Consider the following 25094-nt stretch of genomic DNA (forward strand, 5'->3'; position numbering starts at 1 on the left):
CCCGCTGAGGAGTTATTGGTTTTGTGAATGAGATAATTAAATGACACTGCACCACGTGTCAGGACAGCTCAGCACTGTTGAGTCATGTTTTCTCCCCTGAAGGCCAACACTGCTGCCTTCTGGTCCAAAAATGGTATTACATCATATTCAATTAACAAGCAAAAGAAAGTCTTTTTGATTAAACAATAGTGCAATAAGCAGGACTACAATACATCTCAATACAACAAACCTGCAAAACTGTTAAATGACTTGTTCTTTTAACATTATTTTGGTGGCTTGATGTGTTATTGTTGGATTGTTGGAAGTGTTCCTCTCTCAGTGGTGGTAGAAGGACTCCTTTACTAATACAACTATGTAAAAACACTCCACTACAAGTAAAAGTCCTGCATTGAAACTACTACCTTAGTAAAGTATTATCAGATAGCACAGGAGTATTATAATTAAAATGTACCATGAGTATGAAATAATAAAGTGGGCTACTGGTTCTGCAGAAGAATGACCCCTGTGACTGATATATTATTGACATTATTAGATTTTTCATACTGATGCATTAATGCATAAGCAGCATTTTACTGCTGGTTGTAGTGATTTTAACTACTTTACAGATAGTTTAGTCAAGTGGTTCCCAAACCAAGGGTTGGCCCCGTCCGAAGGGTCACGAGAAAAATACAAACTGTGCGTTCCAATACCCATACTACCATATTATTTAGTATTCCAGAAAAAGATTTAGTATGTCCAGATAGATAGCATGTCAAATACAGTATGCCAAAATTACCAGGATGTCCTACTACATTATATCCGTACAATCCTCTGCACAGCGGATATATGAGCAAGAGGGTCAAGGCATAATGTTATGATGATGTAGTATGTCCCAATTGTATGTATACTGCATGCAACAGTACATACCTTGTAAGGGCAGCTACAGTATGTACTAAAAGTTTTTTTAAAAGTATGCAATTTGGAACATAGCAACAGTCTTTAACAATACGTTGTATTTTATAAACTTATACATTTCTAAAGGTAAAATATTAATCTTAAAAGTAACTATAGTAACTATAGCTGTCAGATAAATGTACAATAAGTGTGACTACAATATTTTCCTATGAATTGAAGTAGAATGTAAAATGGCAGCAAAAGTCTTTCTAAATAAAAAATAAAAAAAACAACAACAACAAAAAACAGTTAATCAAAAACAGCAATTAATCAAAATTCGATTGAAATTGCAATATGACCTACTAAAATGTTCAAATCGCAGGAGGTGCAATATTGGTTAAAGATGAAATGTGTGTCAAAATACTGCTGTAATATGCATGTTTATGGCTACAGTCGCAGTGGAGTTTGTATTGTTATATTACACCACGGTGTTGTTGCCTTGGTGATTACATTGCTGTTATCTATTAATAATATCTATTGATAATCAGTTGTACGTAGCCTACAGGCTGCAAAATGTCGTCTATAGAAATGGAACTATAATATTGTAGTACTCTTTCTATCCCTGCTTGTTTCTACAGAGGTTGTTGCTGTAGCGTATTTCAAATCTGTGTTTGTGTTTCAATGATTTCAATGGCACGAGCATCTTTCAGCTCCATCAGCTATATTAGAAGGGTGGTACAAGTTTTAGAGACCGATATCTCCAAACCTGGGCAGACATTTAGGGAAAGGGAGAAAATCACTCTTTGAGTCAGTAGAACAGCAGGTGGCAGTATTTATTCATTACTGAAGCAGGCTTTTGTATATCTTATCCCACGACCCGTCAGACCTTGTGGGACACAAAATATATTATTGTCTTTTCATAAGTTAACAGAGCAGAAATCTTTAGGTCTCTGTAGGAAACTGCTGGAGCTCATCATGTTGTTCTTAAATACATTAAACATTTTTCATCACTTTCAAATTCATTTCACTTAATGCCCACCACAAGAACCCCTACTGCATCTCATACCTCTGGTCAGTTGGGTTTCTTGTTAAGGATATTGGACATTTTAATAGCTGTACGTGAGGGGATTGATGGCATGTATAGTACAAGAAGACAGCGTTGGTGTCGGCCAATCACACTCCACATATTTATAAAAGCATTCATGTGTACATAAATATGTTCAGTAGGCCTAAATGGTAGGTGGATTACTAACTTTTCAACACAGTTTGCCGCATCTGCTGCCGGTGGGTGTTCTGAGTTCTGCATTCCCATCGCCTGTATATTAGTATGTGCTAAGAGATGCTTTGATGGATATGCTACTCAACCAGTAATCTCATTACAGCCATGCGTGAATAGAGCAGAGATGCCAGCGCAAGATCACTCAACAAGAGGGTAGATGAAAAAGAAGAAATAAATATAAATGGCCAGAGGTTGAGTTGGTAAGGAGCCAGTATGCAGTGACTTCTGGCTTCAGTGCTCTCCGCTTCTGTAAACCTGCCAAGAAGACAAAACAAACAAAAGTTCTTCCAAACTGCATTTCAATTTAATAAATGACTCTAGCATATGTAATGCATATATGCTTTAATGCTGGAGAGAGAGAGTTATACTACTATGTACTGTCATGAGAAAACTTGTGTAGAAGGACCATGGGTGTGCAGGAGCTTTAAGATTTTACATACAAAATATACAATAATGTAATGAAATAGGATGCATTATATTTACTTAAACTATCAGACAGTATAATAAATATTGAGAATAGAATTTGCTCAACCATGACCAACTTTAATGCTGCTTCTACTTTAAGGTTTAACACAGTGGTTCCTAACCCCAGGGTCTGGACTTCCAAAGTGATTGTAATAAAAATCACAGGCATCACAAGATGATCAAATTAAAAAAAATATGTATCTCTGCTACATAAATTCTGTTTATCTGACTTTTATCCAGTCTTTGCTTTTTTAATGCAAAGTACTGGACTGTTTTACTTCTTCAAGCATCCAAAAACTGTCCAATCTGAGAAGGCAACAACGTAATTTGTTTGAACTTTTCTGAATCCACAGACATATGGAGGTCTCAAATAGACATTACTTAATGAGAGTCATAACCCAAAAGGAATAGGAGACTTGACTTAGACAACTTTAATTTCCCAAATGGGGCAATTTTTGGTACAGCACAGTAAACATCAAACACTATATAGACACAGTTAAAACACAGAACAACAGAGACAACAAAAAAAGTCCATGATCATCATCTATCAATAAGTAAGACATATTTTGCACATCCCTATGTATTGCACGCCCCCCAGTCTGTGAGTTAACATAACATAACATCCTCCCGACTTATGTTGCACATGACTCTACCACAGCTTGTTAAATTGGATTATTGTATTACACGTTGTCCTACGACAGCTTGTTAAGTTTGGCTATAAGCAAAATAGCAACAAAATCTTGCAAAAGGATATTATAATAATGCATGAAAGAATAACATGTACCTGTGTGCATTAAGAAGGTAACAAGCTGAATAGACCAATAATACATTTAGGCACCTTAAAGCGAGGGGTATTTGTTGATTTACATCCTGCAGCAATCAATAAATCAAATGCTTTGACAAAAAAAAAAAAAGAAATCTGGTATCTTTTGCTTTTCACAGGACTGTAATAAGCCTGCCTTCCTGCCTGCCTGTGCACACTCTGCCCTTGCACTCATTTCGTGTTACTGGAGTCTTCCACAAGCCGCCTGCTTGACAGCTGTGAGTACTAACAACAGACATGTGTATTGTTTACGTTCATTATTATATGTTAACGTTCATAACCGATAATTTTGGGGGAGTGGTTTGGAGGGAGGCCTGAAGGGACGGACTGTCAGTGTTGCTGAGTTGGCGACTTTCTTGCTAGATTTAGGGACTTTTGCATTCATGCAGACAACATGTGTGGGATTTGCATGATATGTTCTAAATCCCAGTATTTGCCCAGTTTTAATAGAAATGAAAATATCAGTGTGTTTGTATTTCAGACACTCACATCCTCCAAGAGCGTCCAGACTCCCTGCAGACTCTATGTGCCTGGCAGAGTGGTGACACAGTACTTTATCCAGGCCAAACTACACCGCTGAGCACCATTATGCATTCAGTAACCTACTTAGACAATAGAGGAAGTCTCCAAACTACACCAGGTGTCCCAGGCACTACATCTCTGTTCTTGCATCCTATTCCTGTGTTCCTTTAAGCGCAGCCATTTCCTGTAATGGATACATCTTCAAACCCGGTTTAGCTGCTGGAACATGTTCTGAAATTTCTTTCTTGGCCCTGACTGTGAAACTATTATAGAAAGCTTTCGCATTATGCTTCTGTTCTAATCCTTTTTTCAGACTGCAGTGTGCAGTCCGAGTCATTTTCCTGACTGTGCTTTGCCGGTGCATTACCATACTGGCCCTGTCGGAGCTAATGAGGAAAAGAGCCACTCTGCGAGCGCCCACAGCATACTGATGTGTATTCAGAGTGGCTCGGTGTGGTTGGTTGGGAAGAACAGACGATCTGCCTTGTAACATTTCGCCTGTGTCAAAGCGGCAGATCAATAACGCCTGCATCCTACATCATTAAGCCCCTGTGGGATATTGATCGGGACACTGCTGACTTTGGCCCCAGAAGTGCTGAGAGGCACTTTACGGCCACAAGGTGTCTCACCACTCCTCTTGTGGTCTCGTCTCTGAATGGACACTGGGCTGGTCTCTCAACTCTGAAGGCACAAAGCTGGAAAATGGGAGTAGACTTTATTTTTGGTGACAAATATAAGAGACACTGACCGTCGCATCTGTGATCACAAAACTATTTGTTTCTATCACACGAGCCAACAAGACGTTTTCCAAAATACTCTTTATTGTATGAGTCACCGTGTCCCGTGTGTACTACATTTTAACAACGAGGTCATCCCGCCCTCTGGTTCCCTGCACTCAAGCTGAAGAATACAATTATCGTTTAATCAAAAGCTGGCGTGACCTCAACACAAACTCATATTTTTCGGAGCTGCCTGCTCAGGGAAGTTACAACAATGAGCCATACGCAGGCCCAAAGTTCCTGAAATCCTACTGCAGAATAGGCGGCATAAACAGACATTTCCTCCGGCTGCTACCGTTCCAGCTCCGCACACCTCAGTCAGTGTTAAACAAGCAGCAGTTAACAGACAGAAATAACAAGCAAACACTTGCTGAAAGAAATTCATTAATTATGCCTTTTATTTCATCACATATTGAGGCGCACAGTGGTGGACTCAAGGTGTCGGAGGGGCAGGGGCGAAAAAAGTAAAAAGGGCACCAACGTGCAGAGAGTTTTCTAGCATTTAATGCTGCAGCGGGTAGAAATGGAACAAATATGATTAAAAAAAGTTATTTTTATGAAACAGTCACTATATCCTGACAGTAGTGCATGAGACAGGTAATTTTTTTATTAAAAAAATGGCATCTGCAAGATTTCACAGATCGGAGGAGAACAACCAATCAGAGCCAAGCTGGAGCCTGCTGTCTCTGAGCAGCTGTCGATCACTCATAAAACTCCGATCAAACGGTCAAACTAGGCAGCGCTGATCAAATATGAATCAATATTCTGTTACTGTAATGCCTATTTCTCGCCTCAAATGTTTTCAGAAACATCTTGTAGTGTACTGTTTAGCTGTAAAATGAGAAAGTTTGTGACCCGGCAAGCCATGTTGAGATCAGTTGAGGAAATACCAAGCACCGCCCACCGGCCAGAGCACAGCCAATAGGAACGCTCTCCCTCTCTTAAATGACCTGTGATTGGCCAAAGTCTCCCGTCATAGGCTAGATTTTCTAAAGCCTGAAAACAGAGCCATGAGGAAGTGCAGAAGTCTAGTTTTCTCTCAGAACACTTGAATTATAATATGCTGAAAGGTTATTATGGGATATTTGTCCAATGATGCCAAAAAATGTCTGCCTACTGCAGGTTTAAGGGCACCCAATGGTGCACTGTGCATCTCCTTTTCGCCACTGGAAGAGCACTTTTGAGGGCACTTTATCATGTTTTATCTACCATAGAGGCATCCAAGAGGGCACGTTTGCTGCATTTCTTTCGAACATGACATGAAGATATGTCAGCTCGAAAATGGAAAAATTAAAAATCAATATACACTGTTGAGTTTACTTGAGAGTTGACTTCTTTTGTCTCTCAATGATTAAACCTATTATACTGTGGAGACTTGCAGTAATCAGCAGATTTTGGAGGTTTTGCTGGGGTTGGCTTTACAACTTGACTTGCCTTTAGCTATAATGGCCATATTTTGCAAATCACCTCTCTGCTTGATGCAATAGAAACTCATCTTATAGCCCTACCCCAGACAGAACAAACCCAACCCACCCAATCACAGACGCCCAATCCTCGGGTTTCATCAATATTCTGTTACTGTAATGCCTATTTCTCGCCTCAAATGTTTTCAGAAACATCTTGTAGTGTACTGTTTAGCTGTAAAATGAGAAAGTTTGTGACCCGGCAGCCATGTTTAGATCAGTTGAGGAAATACCAAGCACCGCCCACCAGCCGGAGCACAGCCAATAGGAGCGCTCAATAGGAACGGTCTCTCTCTCTGAAATGACCTGTGATTGGCCAAAGTCTCCCGTCACTGGCTAGATTTTCTAAAGCCTGAAAACAGCCATGAGGAGGTGCAGAAGTCTAATTTTCTCTCAGAACACTTGAATTACAATATGCTGAAAGGTCATTATGGAATATTTGCCCAATGATGCCAAAAACATTCTGCCTACTGCAGGTTTAAGGGCACCCATTGGTGCACTGTGCATCTCCTTTTCGCCACTGGAACAGCACCTTATCGTGTTTTATCTACCATATAGAGGCATGCAAGAGGGCACGTTTGCTGCGTTTTCTTTCGAACATGATATAAAGATATATCAGCATGAAAATGAAAAATGAATATACACTATTGAGTTTATAGTGACTTCTTTTGTCTCTCAATGATTAAACCTATATAATCTCTATTACTGTGCAGACTTGCAGTAATCAGCAGATCTTGGAGGTTTTGCTGGGGTTGGCTTTACAACTTCACTTGCCTTTAGCTATAATGGCCATATTTTGCAAATCACCTCTCTGCTTGATGCAATAGAAGCTCATCTTATAGCCCTACCCTCAGACAGCCAAACCCAACCCACCCAATCACAGACGTCCAATCCCCTGGTTTCATCAACCTCTCCGTGTTTTCCAGCCAGCCTCCGTCTCGTCCCACTCACACACTCTCTCTCTCTCTGTCAGAGCTCGGCGTTGACAGCCACTGGCCACTTGATCAGCCCACTTCTTGTCGGGGTTTGTGTGTCTCCAATGCAAGACTGCTGAAAAAAGACGCTCCAATTTCTTTTCCATTCGCAAGAGGAAAAAAAGCACAAGAAGTAGAAATTTAAAAAAAACTTTAAGTTGATTTTTTTTCTACACTCATCACTGTCTCACAGCTTTTGCACCATGTCTGGAGAGGACGCACCTGCCGAGCAGCAGAACGCAGTGGACCAGAAGCAGGAGACCAAACCCGCCGAGGAGCCCAAAGCTGAGGCGCCCAAGACGGAGCCTGCTGCAGCAGCCACCGCCGAGGCAGCCTCCGAGGCGACCACCGAGAAAGTCCCCGAGGAGGAGGCGTTCACCTACCGCGCTCTGGTGCTCACCGGCTACGGAGGCTATGACAAAGTGAAGCTGCAGGTGAAGAAGGGCAAGCCGGTGCTCAAGGCTGGAGAGGTGCTGGTGCGCGTCAAGGCGTGCGGGCTCAACTTCGCAGACCTGATGGCCAGGCAGGGTCTGTACGACCGGCTGCCATCTCCACCGGTCACACCCGGGATGGAGTGCTCCGGAGTGGTGGAGGCTGTAGGGGAAGAAGTGACAGACAGAAAAGTAAGCACACCACCCAACACCCGACTATCAGCTTTATTATAAGGCCACTTTAAAAAAAAGCCTCATTCTATAATGTTCTTCTTTTTTTCTTTTTTTTTTTTGCACAATTTAAGACTAAATAATATATATTTATAATAATATACATATTTTTACATTTTATTTTTTATATAATAATATAAAAAATAAATGAATAATATACAGTGCAGGAAGAGGCAAAAAAAAAAACCACTGGGTTTATCTGCACCTAGAGACAAAATTAATATAAAGAAATAATATGACTACATAATAGTGATAACAAACCATTAGGACAAGATATACACCACCCAACTATCAGCTTTATTATAATGCCACTTTTAAAAAAGCCTCATTCTATAATGTTGTGTCTTTTTTTTTTTTTTTTTTGCACAATGTAAGACTATACAACATAACAAAAAAAAGGAATAATACATACAGTGCTGGAAGAGGCTTATCTGAAGCCTCCAACTATAGAGACAAGATTAATATAAAGAAATAATCACTTCTTATTGTTGAAGTGATGCTTCAGCTTTTTGGTGCTGAGCTGCTATACATCTGGATATGGGCGTGTCAGGCTGCTCAGACGATGGTAGTGGTGGTGGTGGTGGTGGTGGCGGTGGCAGGCTAGTGATCTGCTGTTTCATGATGATTTAATACGAATAGACTATTGGGTCAGGTGATTAACACAATGATAAGTTATTAATAATACATATTGATCTATAGTTTGAGCTTTTAAAGGGTGCTCATCCATCCATCCATCCAGTCGTGCGTAAAAGAGACATCACTTGCTATATCTGAAAGTGGATAAAGCCTGCTATAGTGTGATCATGTTGTATTGTATCTCTGTAGATTAGAAGAACCATAGAGTGTGTAAATGACACGAGTTTTAGCACAATGAAGCCAGCCAGCAGCAGGCGTCGCCCCTCTTCGTCTCCACGCTTTTTTTTCCAAATTGTGCGCACTTAAGATTGAGCAACTTCAAGTCCAACAATAGTTAGCGAGATGGAGATGGATTCATTGTTCAAACACGCAACGTGAATGTTGTAAGTGTAAAGTCTAAATAAGCACATGTAAATCTGCATGGATGCTCTCCACCCTTGCAGCACCTACAGTATTAAGCTGTGCTGCGTCAAGGTAGGCCCAATACGACCGGAAATGAGACTGCTCTGCCTTCAAAATTAAAGCTTGGAAAAGCCACCTGAGAGTTTCCTTTGCTGTTTTATGGTGGCAAAAGAAAAAATATGTGCAAGATATGGAAATCAAGAAGCAGTGATTATTATGTATTAGCCTACTGGAATTGCAACATTTGGTCATATATAGTGCACATGTAGGTTTATTAGGTCTGGAGTTCCTCATTAATAAGATAAGATAAGATAAGATGAACCTTTATTAATCCCCGGAGGGAAATTCAGGTGTCAAAGCAGCAACATCAGCAAACAGAGTGAAACACAGGAGAGGTAAAGGTATATACAAAAATGATAAAAACAATATATAGAGTAGATACAGAGTGAATGGGTGAACATGGTGTGTACAGTCCGTCAATAAATAAATGTAGTATGTACATATGTGCAGTCTATAAAGTGGTATATAGGATGTATAGTGTAAAGTAAAAACAATAAATAGAGATATAAAAGATACAGAGTGAATGGGTGAACATAGTGTGTGCAGTCCGTCAATAAATAAATGTAGTATGTGCAATAAATAAATGTAATATTAGTAGTCTTTAATGGCTTTAAATGCTACTGTAAAATAACATTTTGGGTGAAAAAAAGAAAGAAACAAAAAGCCATCTTGGTTCCAAGTTGCTACTCCTTGTGTGCTTGCAAAGCGTTAATCAATAGGGGACTTTTATTCTGGAAAGGATGGCCAGCTGCCACCGGTATTAATGTGGCTGACTTGACACCGGTGCCTTTTGTTACCGGAGAGCGACGGTGGCGCACAGACTCACCGAGCAGAAAGGGCGAGGCGCCTCAGACAGACAGCATGGTGATGGAGAGGAATAAGATCAGTCGCCCTCTTTGTCAACAGAGATCCTATCAGCTCCTCTAACATATTTACATCCATGAATATATTATGTCACGATTAAAGTTCAAACAATGAAACAATGCTAATAAAAAATTAAAAAAAACAGCTTTTCTTTAATGTACAGCCACAAGACACTTATTATTAGTCGCCTTCTTTATTTCTTGCATTGCATGATGAGTCACAGGCCTATATGTCTGTCTCCCTGGGTGCCTGGCATCACCACGGTAACGCCTTTTGTAAGGCAATTAATGCACAAAGCCAAAATGTTACACATCATGCAGCCAGTGATGACTCACACCGTTTGTTGTAGGAGCAGCACCACATATTCTCACATCAGATGATTTAATGTGGATAACAATGGGCTGATCAGATGTGGGGATGCAGAATCAGTGCATCTGGCTTGGGAGTGGCACATATGCTAAGGTCCTTATGGATGCAGACAGAGTAATAGGAAGGTTAAGGCCTGTGTGTTTCTAAATAGCTTCTTTCCATGTTGCCAGTGTTGCAGATTGGATTTAAAGGTCACGCGTTACACACACACACACACATGCACACAAACACACGTCTTGTCATCAAGGCCTCCCACATCCCCTCGCAGCCCTTATAGCTTATAGAATTAAGAGCCAATCTTCCTAATGGATGGAGATCTGTGCGATCTTTTGGCAGCTAACTCGAAGGGAATGTGCTGACCCTGATGGGACAGGATTTTTGGGAGGCTCATCACTCACTGCAGCTCTCTTATTTATCCGCCTATCTATCTCGGTTTCACTCACACACACACACACACACAGACACAAAGACATATGATAATTGGTGTGTCTGATAGATTGCTCAACATACGGTGTACACAAAGCTTCATGCCATTTAATTAGATAATGCAACATAAACATCGGTGGCTATTAAGTAAAGTGTGATTGATTTTTATTTGCTTCTCTTATGTGAGTGCTTGCTTTCCCAACACAGACAGAAGAGGCATTTGAGAACTTTCCGAGGAAAAACATGTTTATATTTGTCAAATATGTTGACAAAAATGTCATTTTGCCCATACCTGGCTATAATGTGATTTCAGGGTTGATAAAGGCAGCACTTCTTCGTCTTTGTCTTGTTTATTGTTTTGCTGCCTGCTGTTTTTATATATTACCTACTGCATGCCTCGCATTATAATTCGATAACATCTGCAAAACAAGCATCCCTTCAGGGGAACAATGAAGTTGAATGAGTTAATGCCACGGTGCTCTCACCCGAGATGACCTAAGAGAGAGTGCGGGGAAAAGTGTAATAGTGAGTAAGCGAGGGAAGAGAGGGGAAATATCACAAATCACACCGAGAGCTCCCCTGACACCAAACATCAGCACTTTTTTTCCTCCTGACCCGCTTCTTTTCTCTTTTTCTTTTTTCATTTTTCTCCCTCGGTGAGTTCTGGTCGGATCTGACCCATATGTTCTCAATTACCTCCCTCTGGCCCACATTGTCAGTCTGGTATTTCCTCCATCCCTCCTTCCCTCCCTCTAACTATCTCTCCTTCTTTCGTATAATCTCTTGATTCTTCCTCTGTCGAACGTGCTGTCAGTGAATCCCTCTATCACGCTGCCTTCCCTTTATGGTACCATTCTTCTCTCCTTTCAGGACATATTCACCCTACATGTCCTTTTCACCAAGATGACAACATTAAGCGCCTGCTCTCAGTCTCTACATGGTCCGTTTGCCATAAACTGCTGGGTTAAAAATCATTTTTTTGTCTTTTTCCCCTCACGCTTGTCCAGTGTGGTTTCCCCACATACTTTTTGGATCTCACACTATTGAAAGTGTAGAGTTGCATTCAAGGCTTCTTCTAATATTTAACCGAGCTGCAAAAACAAGAAGAAGAATAATGGTTATTGTTTTGCGAGCATGGCATGCTGATTTGCATAATCAGAGGTGCAGTCAAGTGCAAAACGCAGCGTGAAGACCCTCCTTGTCACAGATTTAGCTGAGCAGGGCGTGGCCTTTTATCCCAACATCATGTCAAAGCGCAATAACACCTACACTGACACCGGGGAGGTATTATGTTTCCTTTTAATTACATTTACAGGAGCCGTGCAAGCTGAGTGGGTGTTAGATTTCACCTTCATCTTTTGCCTCAACCTGACTCAGGAACACTGTAGCAGAAATTTAGTTAATCTTTTTTTTTTCCCTGATAATTTTTTGCTGAGATCATCGAAACTCAAAGCCACCAAGCAGCTGACTTGGAGGCCCCGCATACCCCAAAATTGAATCACCATCTGATTAAGTCCATTCATGTACAGTTAACTGGAAGTGTCTTTGTTCGGCGCCCTCGCTCTCCTGACCCCAACTGTGACTGCATTTGATGCAGTGGCATGAAGCCTGAGAAAGGAAATGCAAAATGTGTGTGTGTGTGTGTGTGTGTGTGTATGTGTATCACATTGTGAAGATGTTGTAACAGAACTGTCACAAGGCTCGCTCGCTTGGCCTTGAATGTTCCTACCCCGATTCTGAGTGACTGACAATAACTCACATGCTTTACGTGGGCGCAGAAGAATAGATGCAAATGCATTTGAATGTGATGTGTGAGTCATGTTTGTGTGTGTTTCCTGTAACTCCCCCGTCTATCGGTTTGTGCCACGCTGTACCCCCAATTTAACCCGCGAGGTTGATGAGTTTGAAGACTCAAAAGGGGGGGGGGGGGAACGGATATGGCGATGGGAGTCAGCATGAATAACAAAGGGGAGGAAAGAGAAGTAGCCCACGGTGAAAAAGTGAGAGTATAGTTTGAAACTAAACCAAATGACTCGGCCTCAGACAGAAAGATGTGGGTATGAAAAGGCAAAGAGAGAGAGGGAGATCTCTCTAATTGGAGTGGATAGACAGTGAGGCGCATGGCTCCCTCCAGACCATTAGAGAGGCCCGGGTGGAGAGGGTTTGTTCCCAGGAGGAGAGAGCTTGTCTTATGCTCAGCCATGGGGAAGAATCTGGCAGGGACTCTGATGAGTGGAGGGAGGCCAGGGGAGAAGATGGGCCCCATTGTCCTGTCTCGCTGATGAGGAAGAGGGGATACTCCTCGCAAGAGAAGAGAAAGAGGACGATAAAGACAGAACGAGACGGTCGAAGGATGAAGAAATAGGGAGGAAATGGAGAGCGTCAAAGACCTAGACACAGACAGGACGAGACGAGGGACTGGAGAAGGGGAAGGAAGACGTTCTAAAGTTGTGAGGGGAAAAGGAGTCAGGAAGTGAAAGAGAAAGAAGGGAAGAGAAAAAGTGAGGAGAATGGAAACGGGGCGGGAGGGAGAGTCGCGTCGAGAGCGGCGAATAAGGGGGAGGAAGAAAACAGGAAGAAAGTTATAATGCTGCAGTCGTCGCTGTTTCCTGTGTCCCTCGAGCGGGCTCTCCTGATTGGTTAGCGAGGGCGCCGGGGGGTGAGTTTACATCGAGACTCGTCCTTCTGGAAAGAGACAATTGTGAATTGGAGGATCCTGCTTTGATAAGGATAGTTTGGATTGGGATTGTGGCATGCAGCATGTTAAACAATGTCTGTGGCTTCCTCTCTGTCAGGATAGTGGTTGTGAAAGATAGAAACTGCTAAATGATACTCCCATAAAAAGAACAGCGATTGCACTTTGGCACCAATCCCAAAGCATCTAACATGTTAACCAAAGAGAAAAAATAGAGCCACTTCCCCTTTTTCTTTGACCCTGATTCTTCTGTCGCTTCATTATTTCCCTCCATAAAGTCAATACTGTGCTGTGGTTTATCGCTTTCTTTGTTTGCTTGCACTTTTTAAGAGCAAACACTTGGAGGTTTGGTGGACGAGGTGGCTGCATGTTTGCATGTCTACCATTGTTGTAAACCACACTCTTACTATTCCCGCTGCTCCAAAGAAACTCTAACTGCTCACTATGTTTGTAGCTATCTTAATCGCAACTTGTGGTGTTCAGGTGGAATAATTGACTCAATATGTGGACTTTTTTCATCAAATCCAAATCTTTTATTAAATTAGCTTGAGCTATTCCATGAACCCCTGAGCAACTGTTGCCACGGCATTATGTTAGGTCACATTGTTTTTATAGACAGAGAGCCCTTTGCTTTACCACGTTCTCATCGTGCTGTCTTCCTGTGCCTTCTCTTCCAGGTCGGCGATAGGGTGATGGTGCTGAACCGCTTCGGGCTGTGGCAGGAGGTGGCGGTGGCGCCGGCGACCCACACCTTCCTCATCCCAGAAGGCATGAGCTTCGAGGAGGCGGCGGCCCTCCCTGTGAACTACATCACCGCCTATATGATGCTGTTTGACTTCGGCAACCTGCGGCCCAACCAGAGCGTCCTCATTCATGCTGCTGCAGGTGAGGAGACGAATACAGAGAAGGATACATGCACAACATATAAACCTTTTTAATTCATGTCAATCTTAGGTTGGGGAATGGATGCACCACTTTTCATTAAAAGGTCATTCATTTAAATGATGGTTGAATTCATTATAAATACAAAGGGCTGTCAATCGATTAAAATATTTAATCAGGATTAATCGCATGATTGTCCATGATTAATCACGATTAATTTATTTAAAAAAAAATTGACAAATATTGTCCAGAAACCCTCACAGGTACTGCATTTAGCATAAAAAAATTGGAGCGTTATTTAACCCCTTAGCGACAAGCTAGTATGATATGGTTGGAACCAATTCCTTAGGTTTTCTAGTTTCATATGATGCCAGTATCTTCACTCTAGGTTTAAAACTGAGCCCACTACAACTGACAAGATTGATCGATTGCATTAATGTGTTAAAGAAATTAGTGGAGTTGAAACAAATTTGCGTTATTATTGCGTTAACTTTGACAGCCCTATTATAAATGTATTAATAATTAATTCATAAAACTAAAGCAAACATTGTTTTGCTGCAGTATCTATGAATAGCTGTCGATTCATGCTGTCAATTTATTTTGTAATCCTGCAACTGAAAACCACATTTAATCAGTTTCATCTCAGTATGTGTCGGCCCAGAAACTGCTCTGCAGTTAGCAGCCACACAGATGAACTTTACCACCAACCTTAGAATCATTTTTGAAATCTTCTGCAGAAGCTCAACACAAAAATGCAAAGCTTGTATTATGACGTCAAGGAAACGCCCTTGAATGTTTGCAGTACCAGACTTCTTCCCTCTCTGCACCTCCTGTTTATGCATTTCTCTTCTATATGAATTATGGCTGCTGGAGAAGGTCCCGCTGTTCATTAGTGTGAGCTATGGCTCAGTGTTTTGCACTCTCTACAGTAGGACTGCACTAATACTGGAGCACCTGCCACCTGGACCGCGAGGTCAAAGTTGAGAGTGAGTGGGTTGGAGGAAGATGGTGATTGAGGGAGTAAAAGCACCTGTTTTGGGGTGTGATGCATCAAGCCTGAGAGCATTTGATTTCTCTGTGTTTACACAATCAGGCCAGCTGGAGAGAATGGGGAGTGCATTAGCCAAAAAACACTGTACTATCCCCGTTTCCCTCTCGCTATCTGCCGGTGTACAGCTTTCACTTTTCCTCTCGTTCCCACTCTGTGCAGAGGGAGTCAGAAAGGGATCCCTCGGCATTTGGGACAGTGTGTGGGCGTAGAAGGCTACGAGAAGTGAGCACATAATGAAACCTGAACTCGTTTTCTCTCTGGGAGACAAAAAAATTACAGAGAGCTGTGGGAGACTGCCAGCCCAGGTGGATGTATCCCTCAGTATTAACACACAATAGCACTGAAAAGGAATGAATTTGTTAGATTATCAGTAAACCGTGCAGTTTCCCCAGAGCCGAATGACAGCTAACAGACTCATAGTTGTGGGATTGGTGGTTTACAGAGGAATCCCAAATGTTTGTGTTCCCCATATCATCTGGCTGATGTCACACATCTTGCCAGAAGTTTTTCTGTGCAGCGTATGTTTGCTATAGGAGGAATGCTGTGGAAGTGTGGTGTAAGACACTTTTCCCCGCTGGTTTGGTCGAGGCGGCGTCTCTGGTTTCTCAGGGCAGGCTGCCAGTCTTGGCTCGCCAGCTGTCCGGACATCAGGATTTTAAAAGCACATTACTGAGAGGCTATGACAAAAACATTTGCTTAACAGTCTGCTTCACTGCACGCTGTCATTCTTTGCATGTGTAAATCATTAGCATATGCTCTACAACGCCGCTCCATTGAGACTTTTATCATGAAGAACTCACTTTTTCAGTGCTTGTGCACATACAGTCGGGTATCTGGAGTGCCTATCAACCCACAAACTGTGAAATAAGACAACTGCCTAGATTACAAAATCCTCTTGGCTCCCCTTCCTCATTAGTAGAGATGCAACGATTAATCGATTAGTTGTCGAGTATTAAATCAATCGCCAACTAGTTTGATAATCGATAAATTGTTTTTTAGTAAAAAATCCTCTGATTCCATCTTTTTAAATGTGAATATTTTCTCGTTTCTTTACTCCTCTATGACAGTAAACTGAATATCTGTCAGTTATGGGAAAAACAAGACATTTGAAGACGTCATCTTGGGCTTTGGGAAACACTGATTGCCATTTTTCACCATTTTCTGACATTTGATAAACCAACAACTAATCGATTAATCGAGAAAATATTCTCTATATATATCACCCACAGCTTGAGAACTATACCTTTGCAAAGGTGCACCAATATTTTTCTCACAAGCCAATCAGAGGAGACTGGGCTTTTTCTGGAGGGGGTCTTAAAGAGACAGGCACTAAAACGGAGCGTTTTAGACAGAGGGTGAATACAGGTCTATTTAGACGGACAGTACGAGAAAAATAATGTGTTTTTTGAACATTAAAGCATGTAAACATGTTCTAGTACAAACCAAACATACAAGTATGAACCTGAAAATGAGCATGATATGTCCCCTTTAAAGCTCTCTCAATAGCAGTGAACATGATGGTTGTAGCTTTAGTGGAAAAGGTGTTACCAGTGTGAGAGATGTGCACATCCTTTGCCTTCCTCCGAGGGGGCCTGCATGGCTCACATGGTGCTGGAGGCTGAGTGTGGGTGGTGAGGGTGTGGGGGGGGGTCCAACCCCTGAGGCTGTCAAAAACTGTTCCTGATATTTTCTGATTAGAGAGATCAAAAGTATCTGCTGCGACAGGACCACAGAGAGAGAGAGAGAGAGAACGTGAGATTGTGATTGTGTCTATGTGCCTTCTCGAATCTGATATTTTTTAATATTATGAAGGAAATTGCAGACAGGCTGGCGGTGGCATATATTCCTCACTAAATGTATTCCAACACTGGCACTGGTTATTTTAGCAGTATTGTAACACAGCATGTATTGTAGAAATTCAGACAATTCAACAAAGCCGTGAAATGAATCATTATAATTTGAATATCTTTCTGCACTAAATCAAGAAATCTGAAGAAATTTTAAGGGGCATTTTTTCAGTATTTCCTGACATTTTACAGACCAAATGATTTACTGATTAACCTGAAGAATAATCAGCAAGTTAATGGATAATGAAAATAAGTGTTAGATGCAGCACTGCAGTAATGTAAATTAAGGGCGTGGTTCCCTTTTTGGCATAATATCTTTACAGTCCATCACGTATATCTGAGATGTGAGCAGATCAAAGATTTTCCTATCATGATTTTCTCCCATGAATATCCTTTAGAGGTCTGAGGAGGTAAAACTGTCCAGTATTTCCCACATTTTGTGAAACTGACCTAAGGTATTGTCCATCCTCAGTAATGCACTGTTTACTTGCAGTTACTTTGAGGTTTCTCCCAACTTTACCCATTCAGATGTCATTTATTTGATTAAGGCATCACATAAAAATGCGGAACACCACAACTGTTGCCTCGATTAAAATTCCCTGTTTTAGTTGAAAACGTTTCCCAAGAATTTATTTCTTTTTTCACGAGTTTTTGGAGTTCGGAGTAACACATCAGAATACAGAGTGTGTATTGTGTTTTGATTGTGAAACAGTAATTAACAAGCTTCAGTCAAGTCTGTTACTACTCAACCCTGCCCGCAGCTCCAGAGAACACCCCAGCATGTGGTTAAATGGCTTTACTTCAACTCGTCAGGCTGTCTCACAAGACTTTGCAACAGACGATTGCATATAAGGTCGTGATCCAACTAAACAGCAGTGATTGTATGTGCCAGACATGCCTGCAAAGCACTGCATTCCTGCAGCTACATCAGTCTATGTTTTGCAAAGATAAAATAGTGAGCTTTTACATGAGATCAACTGACTGGGCCTATTTGCACAGCTGAGGGGTAGCGGTGGTTTCACCCTCACAGGGTACGGTTTGGTAATTATGATTACCAAACAGCAGCCACAGACTGTGTTTGAGGAGCAATTTTCTTCTTCTACTGTTATAAATCATCAAAGCATTTTTCTTGTAACTGCTTGAGGGGTTCAGCCTCACTTGCTCTGTCCCACGGTTGACCTGTTTATTCTCATAATAAGGATATAATCACTGATTTTACCACATTAGGAAAAACGATTGTCCTCCTTTCAATTACTTTTAGATTTCAAGATTAGATTTAGATTCTTCAAAGCCCCTGAAACTTGCAGTTAAACAGATAATTGCTTATAAACGATTACAAAATGTAATATTCATGTAATATCCTCATATCGTCTTGTGACCCTTTCATTAATGAATAGTGTCAACAATCTTTAAAGGTGCAGTGTGTAGGATTTGGCGGCATCTAGCGGCAAGGTTGCAGATTGCAACCAACTGAACTTCCCTCGTGTGCCAAGGGTGTCACGACGCCGCGAAAAAGCAAATGGCCCTCTCTAGAGCCAGTGGTTGTAAGAGTAGTGTAGGTCATCTGGAGCAGAGCCAGTGCGTCCAGAGAGTGTGTTAGTTTGTGGGAAGTGAGTGGTGAAGCAAGAGAGAGAGAGCGGTGGGAACGGGAACGAGCAACGTTATCGATTCCAGACCAAGCAGGAAGAGTTAACAGAGTTTAGTTTGTCCATTCTGGGCTACTGTAGAAACATCGCAGAGCAACATGGTGGACTCCGTGAAGAGGGCCCGCTCCCTATGTAGATATAAACGGTTCATTATAAGGTAACGAAAACACAACAATCCTTATTTTCAGGTGATTATACACAAAAGAAAACATAATAAAATAGAAAATATTGGAAATATTGAGAATCGCAATATTATGTTTTCAAAAACACTAAAGATTTTTAATTAATAGTTTACATGCAAAGATTTATGGCAGACAGTGGTTCTTTTTGTGTTGTGTTTTGATGTTGGAAGTTACAGGGACTGTCATAATGCATGCAGATCCCTCTGTTCTGATTACATAAGAAAAGTAAACTCAGATTTTATACATGCACTGAGACAGTTTTCCTAAAATTAGCTTAAAAAAATCTCAATATATCACCTTGCTTACAGTATCGCAATATATCACAATATATTGAATCACAACCCCTGTATCATGATCCGTATCGTATCACCAGATTCTTGCCAATAGACAGGCCTGCTATATGGCATATAACCTGTCGAACCTGATGTTGTAGCGAGGGCCTTTACAGAGGGAGGATGATGGGTATCCATCCTCTTCCATGTTGGCAGGTAATGCATAATAAACTCATCCAGAGCTCTCCATAAAGAACATCATTTCCTCAAAAGTATGGTGACCTTTACCCATCACCATCAGGTGACCAGCGTTGAATGCCTGACTGTCATGTCTTTATGTGTGTGTGTGTGTGTGTGTGTGTGTGTAAGTAAACTCTGGTGAATAATCCTCAGCTGCCTCTCCCGTGGGTCCGCTCCTGTCCTCTCTCTCCAAACAATAGCTTGTTGTATTTCCTCCCATCGTGCCTCCCTTCTCCACCGCACCGCACATCTGCATCCTCCGTTCTCCTCCTCCCCCTCCGGCCCTCCGTAACCTCCGCTCCCTCCGCGTGACCTCGCCATATCCGTGCTCGATTCCTCGTCATCGGGGAACGTGTGCACGTTTCTCCTTTTGTTTTCCCCAGAGGGTTTGGGCGGGGGGAAGTTCAGCGACATTTGAATGAATCTCGTGGGTCTTCCAGCGTACCCGGCCAACAGCTTTTCCTCTGACCTCTTCCTGAACTAGTCCTGATGTTTATGAACCCTGGCCGGTCACCACGCCACCACACCCACACCGCACATTCCTGCATACATATGGGGCTCCGCTGCTTCCAATGATGACGTCCACCTCTGTTTTATTTATGAGATCTGCAGGCCAACGTCAAGTGTAACGCATTGTGTTGCAGATGTGGAATGCATGATATCAATTAGGTGGTGCTACGGGAGCTTGTGTCATCAATTTATCTGCTGATATGGCTCCGTGGCCTCAGCTACCTCCCCTTGTGTGACATTTTGGCACCGCCAGAGTTTGGCGATTCCAACTGGATCTTCCCATATTTGCGCACTGTAAGGTGCTTCGGCCTACTATATAACACATGTATTCAATCATCTCCTCTCATAAAGCGCCACTGAAGTGTGTTTGAGGTTTGTCTGTTGGATTCCACACATCCTTAGTGCGACCGTTATTAAACTTTTTATTTTTCCCACCAGCCAATTATGGTGGCTTCCATACTTTTGCAGCTGCTTCTTGCTGGAGTGTCTGTGTGTAGGATAGAGTTACACCAGGTTACACTGAGGATTATGTGGAAACACTTGATGTGAGTGGCTTCCAGCTGCTGCTTGTGGGTGCAATATATCCAGGAGAGTGATGGCTGACAGCAGTCACAGCTAAGGAGTTAAATCCTTGTTAATCTATAGAGCTGAGCTGCCGCTTCTGGAAGTAATATTTACATAGGGAATTCCTTACAATGATAGCGTTGAAATGAGGGACTCTCTTGGATATTATAGGTTTATGTTTATGTTTTTCTTAGAAATCATGTTTGTTGGTATGACAGATTGCTTTAAACCAGTGGGCAACCTCCGGGTCTGAAAAGAAAAGGTTTAATATCCAGCAGGGGGCCTGTGGTTGCAAAAAGAAGTCTGATTATTTAGAAGTCTATGAGAACATGACCCTACTTCTCACTTGATTTATTACCTCAGTAAACATTGTAAACATGAGTTTATGGTCTCCATCGCTAGTTTCAAAGCTTCTTCAACACAGATAGATGTTCATTTAGTAAATGATGGTCCCATTTAGAGTTAAATAGACCATAAAGCAGGGGATGCTTTAGGGCGTGGCTACCTTGTGATTGACAGGTCGCTACCACAGCGTTGTCTGGTCTGGGAGTTGTTCGTGTTTTCGTCTTACAACTTTAACTCTTTCAGTGTGTTTTCAGTTCATGAAAGTTAATTGTAACATTTTGGTCACCTAGAAATGTCTTATTCAGCATTCTTTTGTGCTTAGCTCCACCCTTTCGTGTCACTTCTGGCTACAAAAAAAACAATATTGCGATGGCCAAAATGCCGAATATGAAGCTTCAAAACAGCAGTCCACAAACCAATGGGTGATGAAGCCAAAATCAGAGCTCTAGTAAATTCAGGATGCTTCACTTTTGCAATTGGAAAACCAAAAATGCACCATAGGTGCCAAATTTGTCCAAAATTGACCCTGAATCTGAAAAGTAATTGATTAACTGAACTGCTGAATGTTTTATCAGGTTTCTAGAATACCTGACCTTAGCTTTGACTCACTTGTGATTGGATGTTTCTTACTGAAATGCTCCTCAGGGCTCATAGGGGCTGCCCCCTCTTAGTCGATTAGCTGACTAATCTGTTGTTTCGGTCTTAGTCGACTAAGATTTACTTAGTCGATTAGTCATTTTTTGCTTTTTTCCTGCTGAATGACTTATTTCCAAGAAACCTATGAGCACATCTCTGGTAAACATAAGATTTAAAGTGCTGCTTTTGTTTGTTTCTTTGTGGAGAAACTCAGTTTTACAGATCTGTCAAATAAATCGTATGAGCGTTTGTCAACTAAGAATTTCTTTGGTCGAGGACAGCCATAATTTTTAGGTACGGAAGCTTGAAGCTTTGACTTTTCATCAAAGAACCAGATATTTTCTTATGCATTTGCTCATCAGCAGAATTCCCTGCCCTGTCACGTAACATTGTCCATGCCAAACATGAACAGGATTTGTTAACTCTATTAGCTGTGTCTGACAGGGAAGGTGGCCATAAACATCTCTGTAAAAGTGTAGTGTTGTCAGAGGCGTACTGTAAATGCTTAAAGCAAGAGGAACAGGTGGCTGGATCTCTTGGGTTTGGTGGATCTCCGTGACTGCTGTCAGACCTTCAGGCAGGGCCTCGGGCATATGAGCCCTCAGTGCACAGTTGATTACAGATGGGATTAAAAAATGAGAAGCAAAAATAATGTTTTTGTAGGTTGGATGATTGCAAGAAACTCATAAGGAAAGAAATATAGATTTCTATGTATCTTATTTCTCCCCTGACAGATTATTGTTCTCATTCATTATATATATACCAGCTAACAGAGTCCCTAGCTAATTAAGCATTAGCTCAAGTGTAGTTACATTGCTCTCTTTTTATGGACCCATTGTTCCTGGGAGCCATGACAAAAGTCTGATGAGCCTTGAAAATGGTTTCCTCTCCTCTCTCCTCCCAGTCTGTCTGCTCGGGAGGTCTTACCCTACTTTAGAGAATGCTAATTCAGTCTGACCACCGAGCGGGAGTCTGGGCTGCGTGGTTGAACCGTCTCTGTGTTCCCCAGGCCTGGCATCGCCGGCGGCAGATCAGCTGCACTGATAGGAGAGGGAAACCAGGGCAACCTCCAACCTAACCCACCAATCCGCTCGCTCGCTCGCTCGCGCTCTCACCGCTGCAGCCGTTGACAAATGACCCCATCCACCCACCCCCACCCTAACCACCACATACAGTCGCAGGTGTATGTGAAACCTGTGTCAAGACACCTGCTTGTGTGTGTGAAACTGCATGCACCAGCTTGTGTTTCATTTTGCAACTGAAAGGAAAGAAAGTGTCAGAAATATATTTTGCGTCCATACATATGGATGCATATTATATGTGTTTGTGTTAGTTAACAGTGTGAGAATCCTCACTCAGGAAGTCACAGGGACCTCTTTCACACACCAGCAAAAAGACGTGTTTTTAATTCACTCACCCAGTAACTAAAAATGGGCTTCATCTACTGTATGCTGCACGGAGAGAAATTCACTATCAGAGAGAGAGAGCACATTAAACTGCTCTTCAAGCCCACAGTGCGCACACACACACACACACACACACTTACACAGTCATCCCAGAAAAACACCAAGGTTACATAATGCAGAGTAATACCTCAAGAGTACACGTTCACAAACAGCCAACCACAGATCCTATCACTGTTACATATCTGAACTCCGTTATAGAGCTGCACAACGTAGCAATAAAAGGTTCATTTATTGGGTTCAGCCTGTTGATGTTGTAACGCAGCCACGGCGAGTTTGGGGTAAAAAGAGATGCTTGGGTCCGCTTTTGTGTTTCATTCTTTGTCAGCCACGACCACCGCAGGCTAATGATAGGTTAAGAAAGACGAGAGTCCTTGAGGAAATGTGGAAATAAAAATGCATAAAAGAACACGGAGCTCAGAGACAAGGGACCAGTCATCTCTGTGGCGTTGACAGTAAACATATGGCCACCATCCGTCCCCCGACTCACACCTGAGATCATAGCCTGGCTCAGAAACATGAGCTGTCAATGAGAGATGTATTAATCAGGACGAGGCAGACGTGGTGTCCATAAAACATTTCTGATGTCCCCCTCCACCCACCCATGCTGTTGAGCTCTGGGTGTGGAGCAATAACAGTGGCCTCAGTGTCAGTCTGGATTCCTCTGTGTTTTGGGGAAAATTCCTCTTCGTTCCTAACAGTCATGTTATGGAAGCCAAGTGCAATTTGTGCCAAAATGTGAGGATTCAGGGGAAGACAAAACTCTACTGTGTATCCTGTTTTTCCAGAGAGAGAGACAAAAAACAAAACAGATAGGTGGGTGCTTTTTTTTGACGTTTCCTAATCTCCAAGTGTAAACAACTCAATTGAATTTTGAGGAGAACAAATGCAATTAGCATCAAGAATTTGTTTACTCTTCCCCCGAGGAATGGGTAAGTGTCTGTGGAAGGTGTTGAATCACAGTACCAAGAGAGATGAAGTCTGAAGACATAGATATAGAGGTAGACGCTATGAATCAGGGAAACTAAGGAAACAACAGGAACTGAGGCACTGGGTTAATGAAAGGTTAATATTTTAATCCCTGCATATTTGTGAAGATTATCTGACACAAGCAGCTCCTCCCTCCCTTGTGATGTGTGTATGGATGTATAGATGTGTGTGACAGTGTGTGTATTTGTAAAGTGGGGTGGGGAGCAGTAAGGGGTTCTTGGCACAGCTCAGCAGTCTTGTGATGGGAGATCAGGAGTTTGTTCTCAGGGGATTCAGAAACAGGTACTTTCTTCCTCCCTAGGCAGCATATTTCTTTGACTGGAAATATGTTTTTACAAACCCGAATTTCGAGAAACTGATAAAAGATATCTGATTATTCAAAATGCATTTTCTGTTTCTGTTGTCAAAGTACTCTGTTGAAGTACAGTTGAAGTAGAGCCACGAGCCAATTCCCCAACGTCGGTGCCTTTTTTCTGCTTCTCTTACAGTAATCAGAGCGTAGCTATCAAGATAACAATGTATAATAGATAGTAAAACGCAGCTAGCTTACCTCCAATTCTCTCTGCAAAATGGACAAGCCATGAACTGTACAGTCCCAGTTGTAGTTAAGAGTCCATGGGATCTTGGTTATAATGTGATATTGCCTTTGAAATTTAGATTGTATACTTGGCAAGGATAAAAATCTAATTTTTCGTCCTTTATTGCATCTCCATTTTCTCTGGAATGGTAGTATAGTTTATTTTCCTTACAATGGATTTATATTCCTTAGCTTCTTACCTTTCAAAGGAGACCAAATATATGCATATAAGCCTTATGGTTGCAGAGCTATTCCTAAATCATTTTGGTTATTTTATTTTAGGCGTTTTTTTCCGGAAGGATAGGGCTTAACAGGTTAAGATTAAAGACTGATTTCAGCAGAGGTTGTTTTCCCATAGTTCACTGACTCCATGAAGCAGAAGCAGAAGGGGAATCACTGTGTTTATGACAGCGTTGGTTAAATATTAATATGCGAGTGCCTGGCAGTAAGAACGTTGGATTAATGGATGCATCATCCTGTCAGGACACTTTTTCACACCTGCATGTGAGGGTTGCTACTATACGAGAGAGCCATTTAGTACAAATCTGCTCTTCAGACAATGCATATTCAATATTTTCTCTCTTTTTTTTAATCTTC

At 41.8% G+C, this 25094-nt stretch overlaps 1 protein-coding gene across 1 annotated transcript in view; it reads left to right on the forward strand.

Moving 5' to 3' along the window:
• The first annotated feature begins 7158 nt into the window (after nt 1-7158).
• vat1 (vesicle amine transport 1) overlaps nt 7159-25094 on the forward strand; it is a 36779-nt gene continuing 18843 nt past the window's right edge. Inside the window, exons 1-2 of the mRNA XM_074656219.1 lie at nt 7159-7801; nt 13970-14177. Coding sequence (XP_074512320.1) covers nt 7382-7801; nt 13970-14177 — 628 coding nt within the window. The 5' untranslated portion in view covers nt 7159-7381. The remainder of the gene's footprint in view (nt 7802-13969; nt 14178-25094) is intronic.

The sequence above is a fragment of the Sebastes fasciatus genome, chromosome 13, assembly GCF_043250625.1.
Source record: "Sebastes fasciatus isolate fSebFas1 chromosome 13, fSebFas1.pri, whole genome shotgun sequence".
In the NCBI taxonomy this organism is placed as follows: Eukaryota; Metazoa; Chordata; class Actinopteri; order Perciformes; family Sebastidae; genus Sebastes; species Sebastes fasciatus.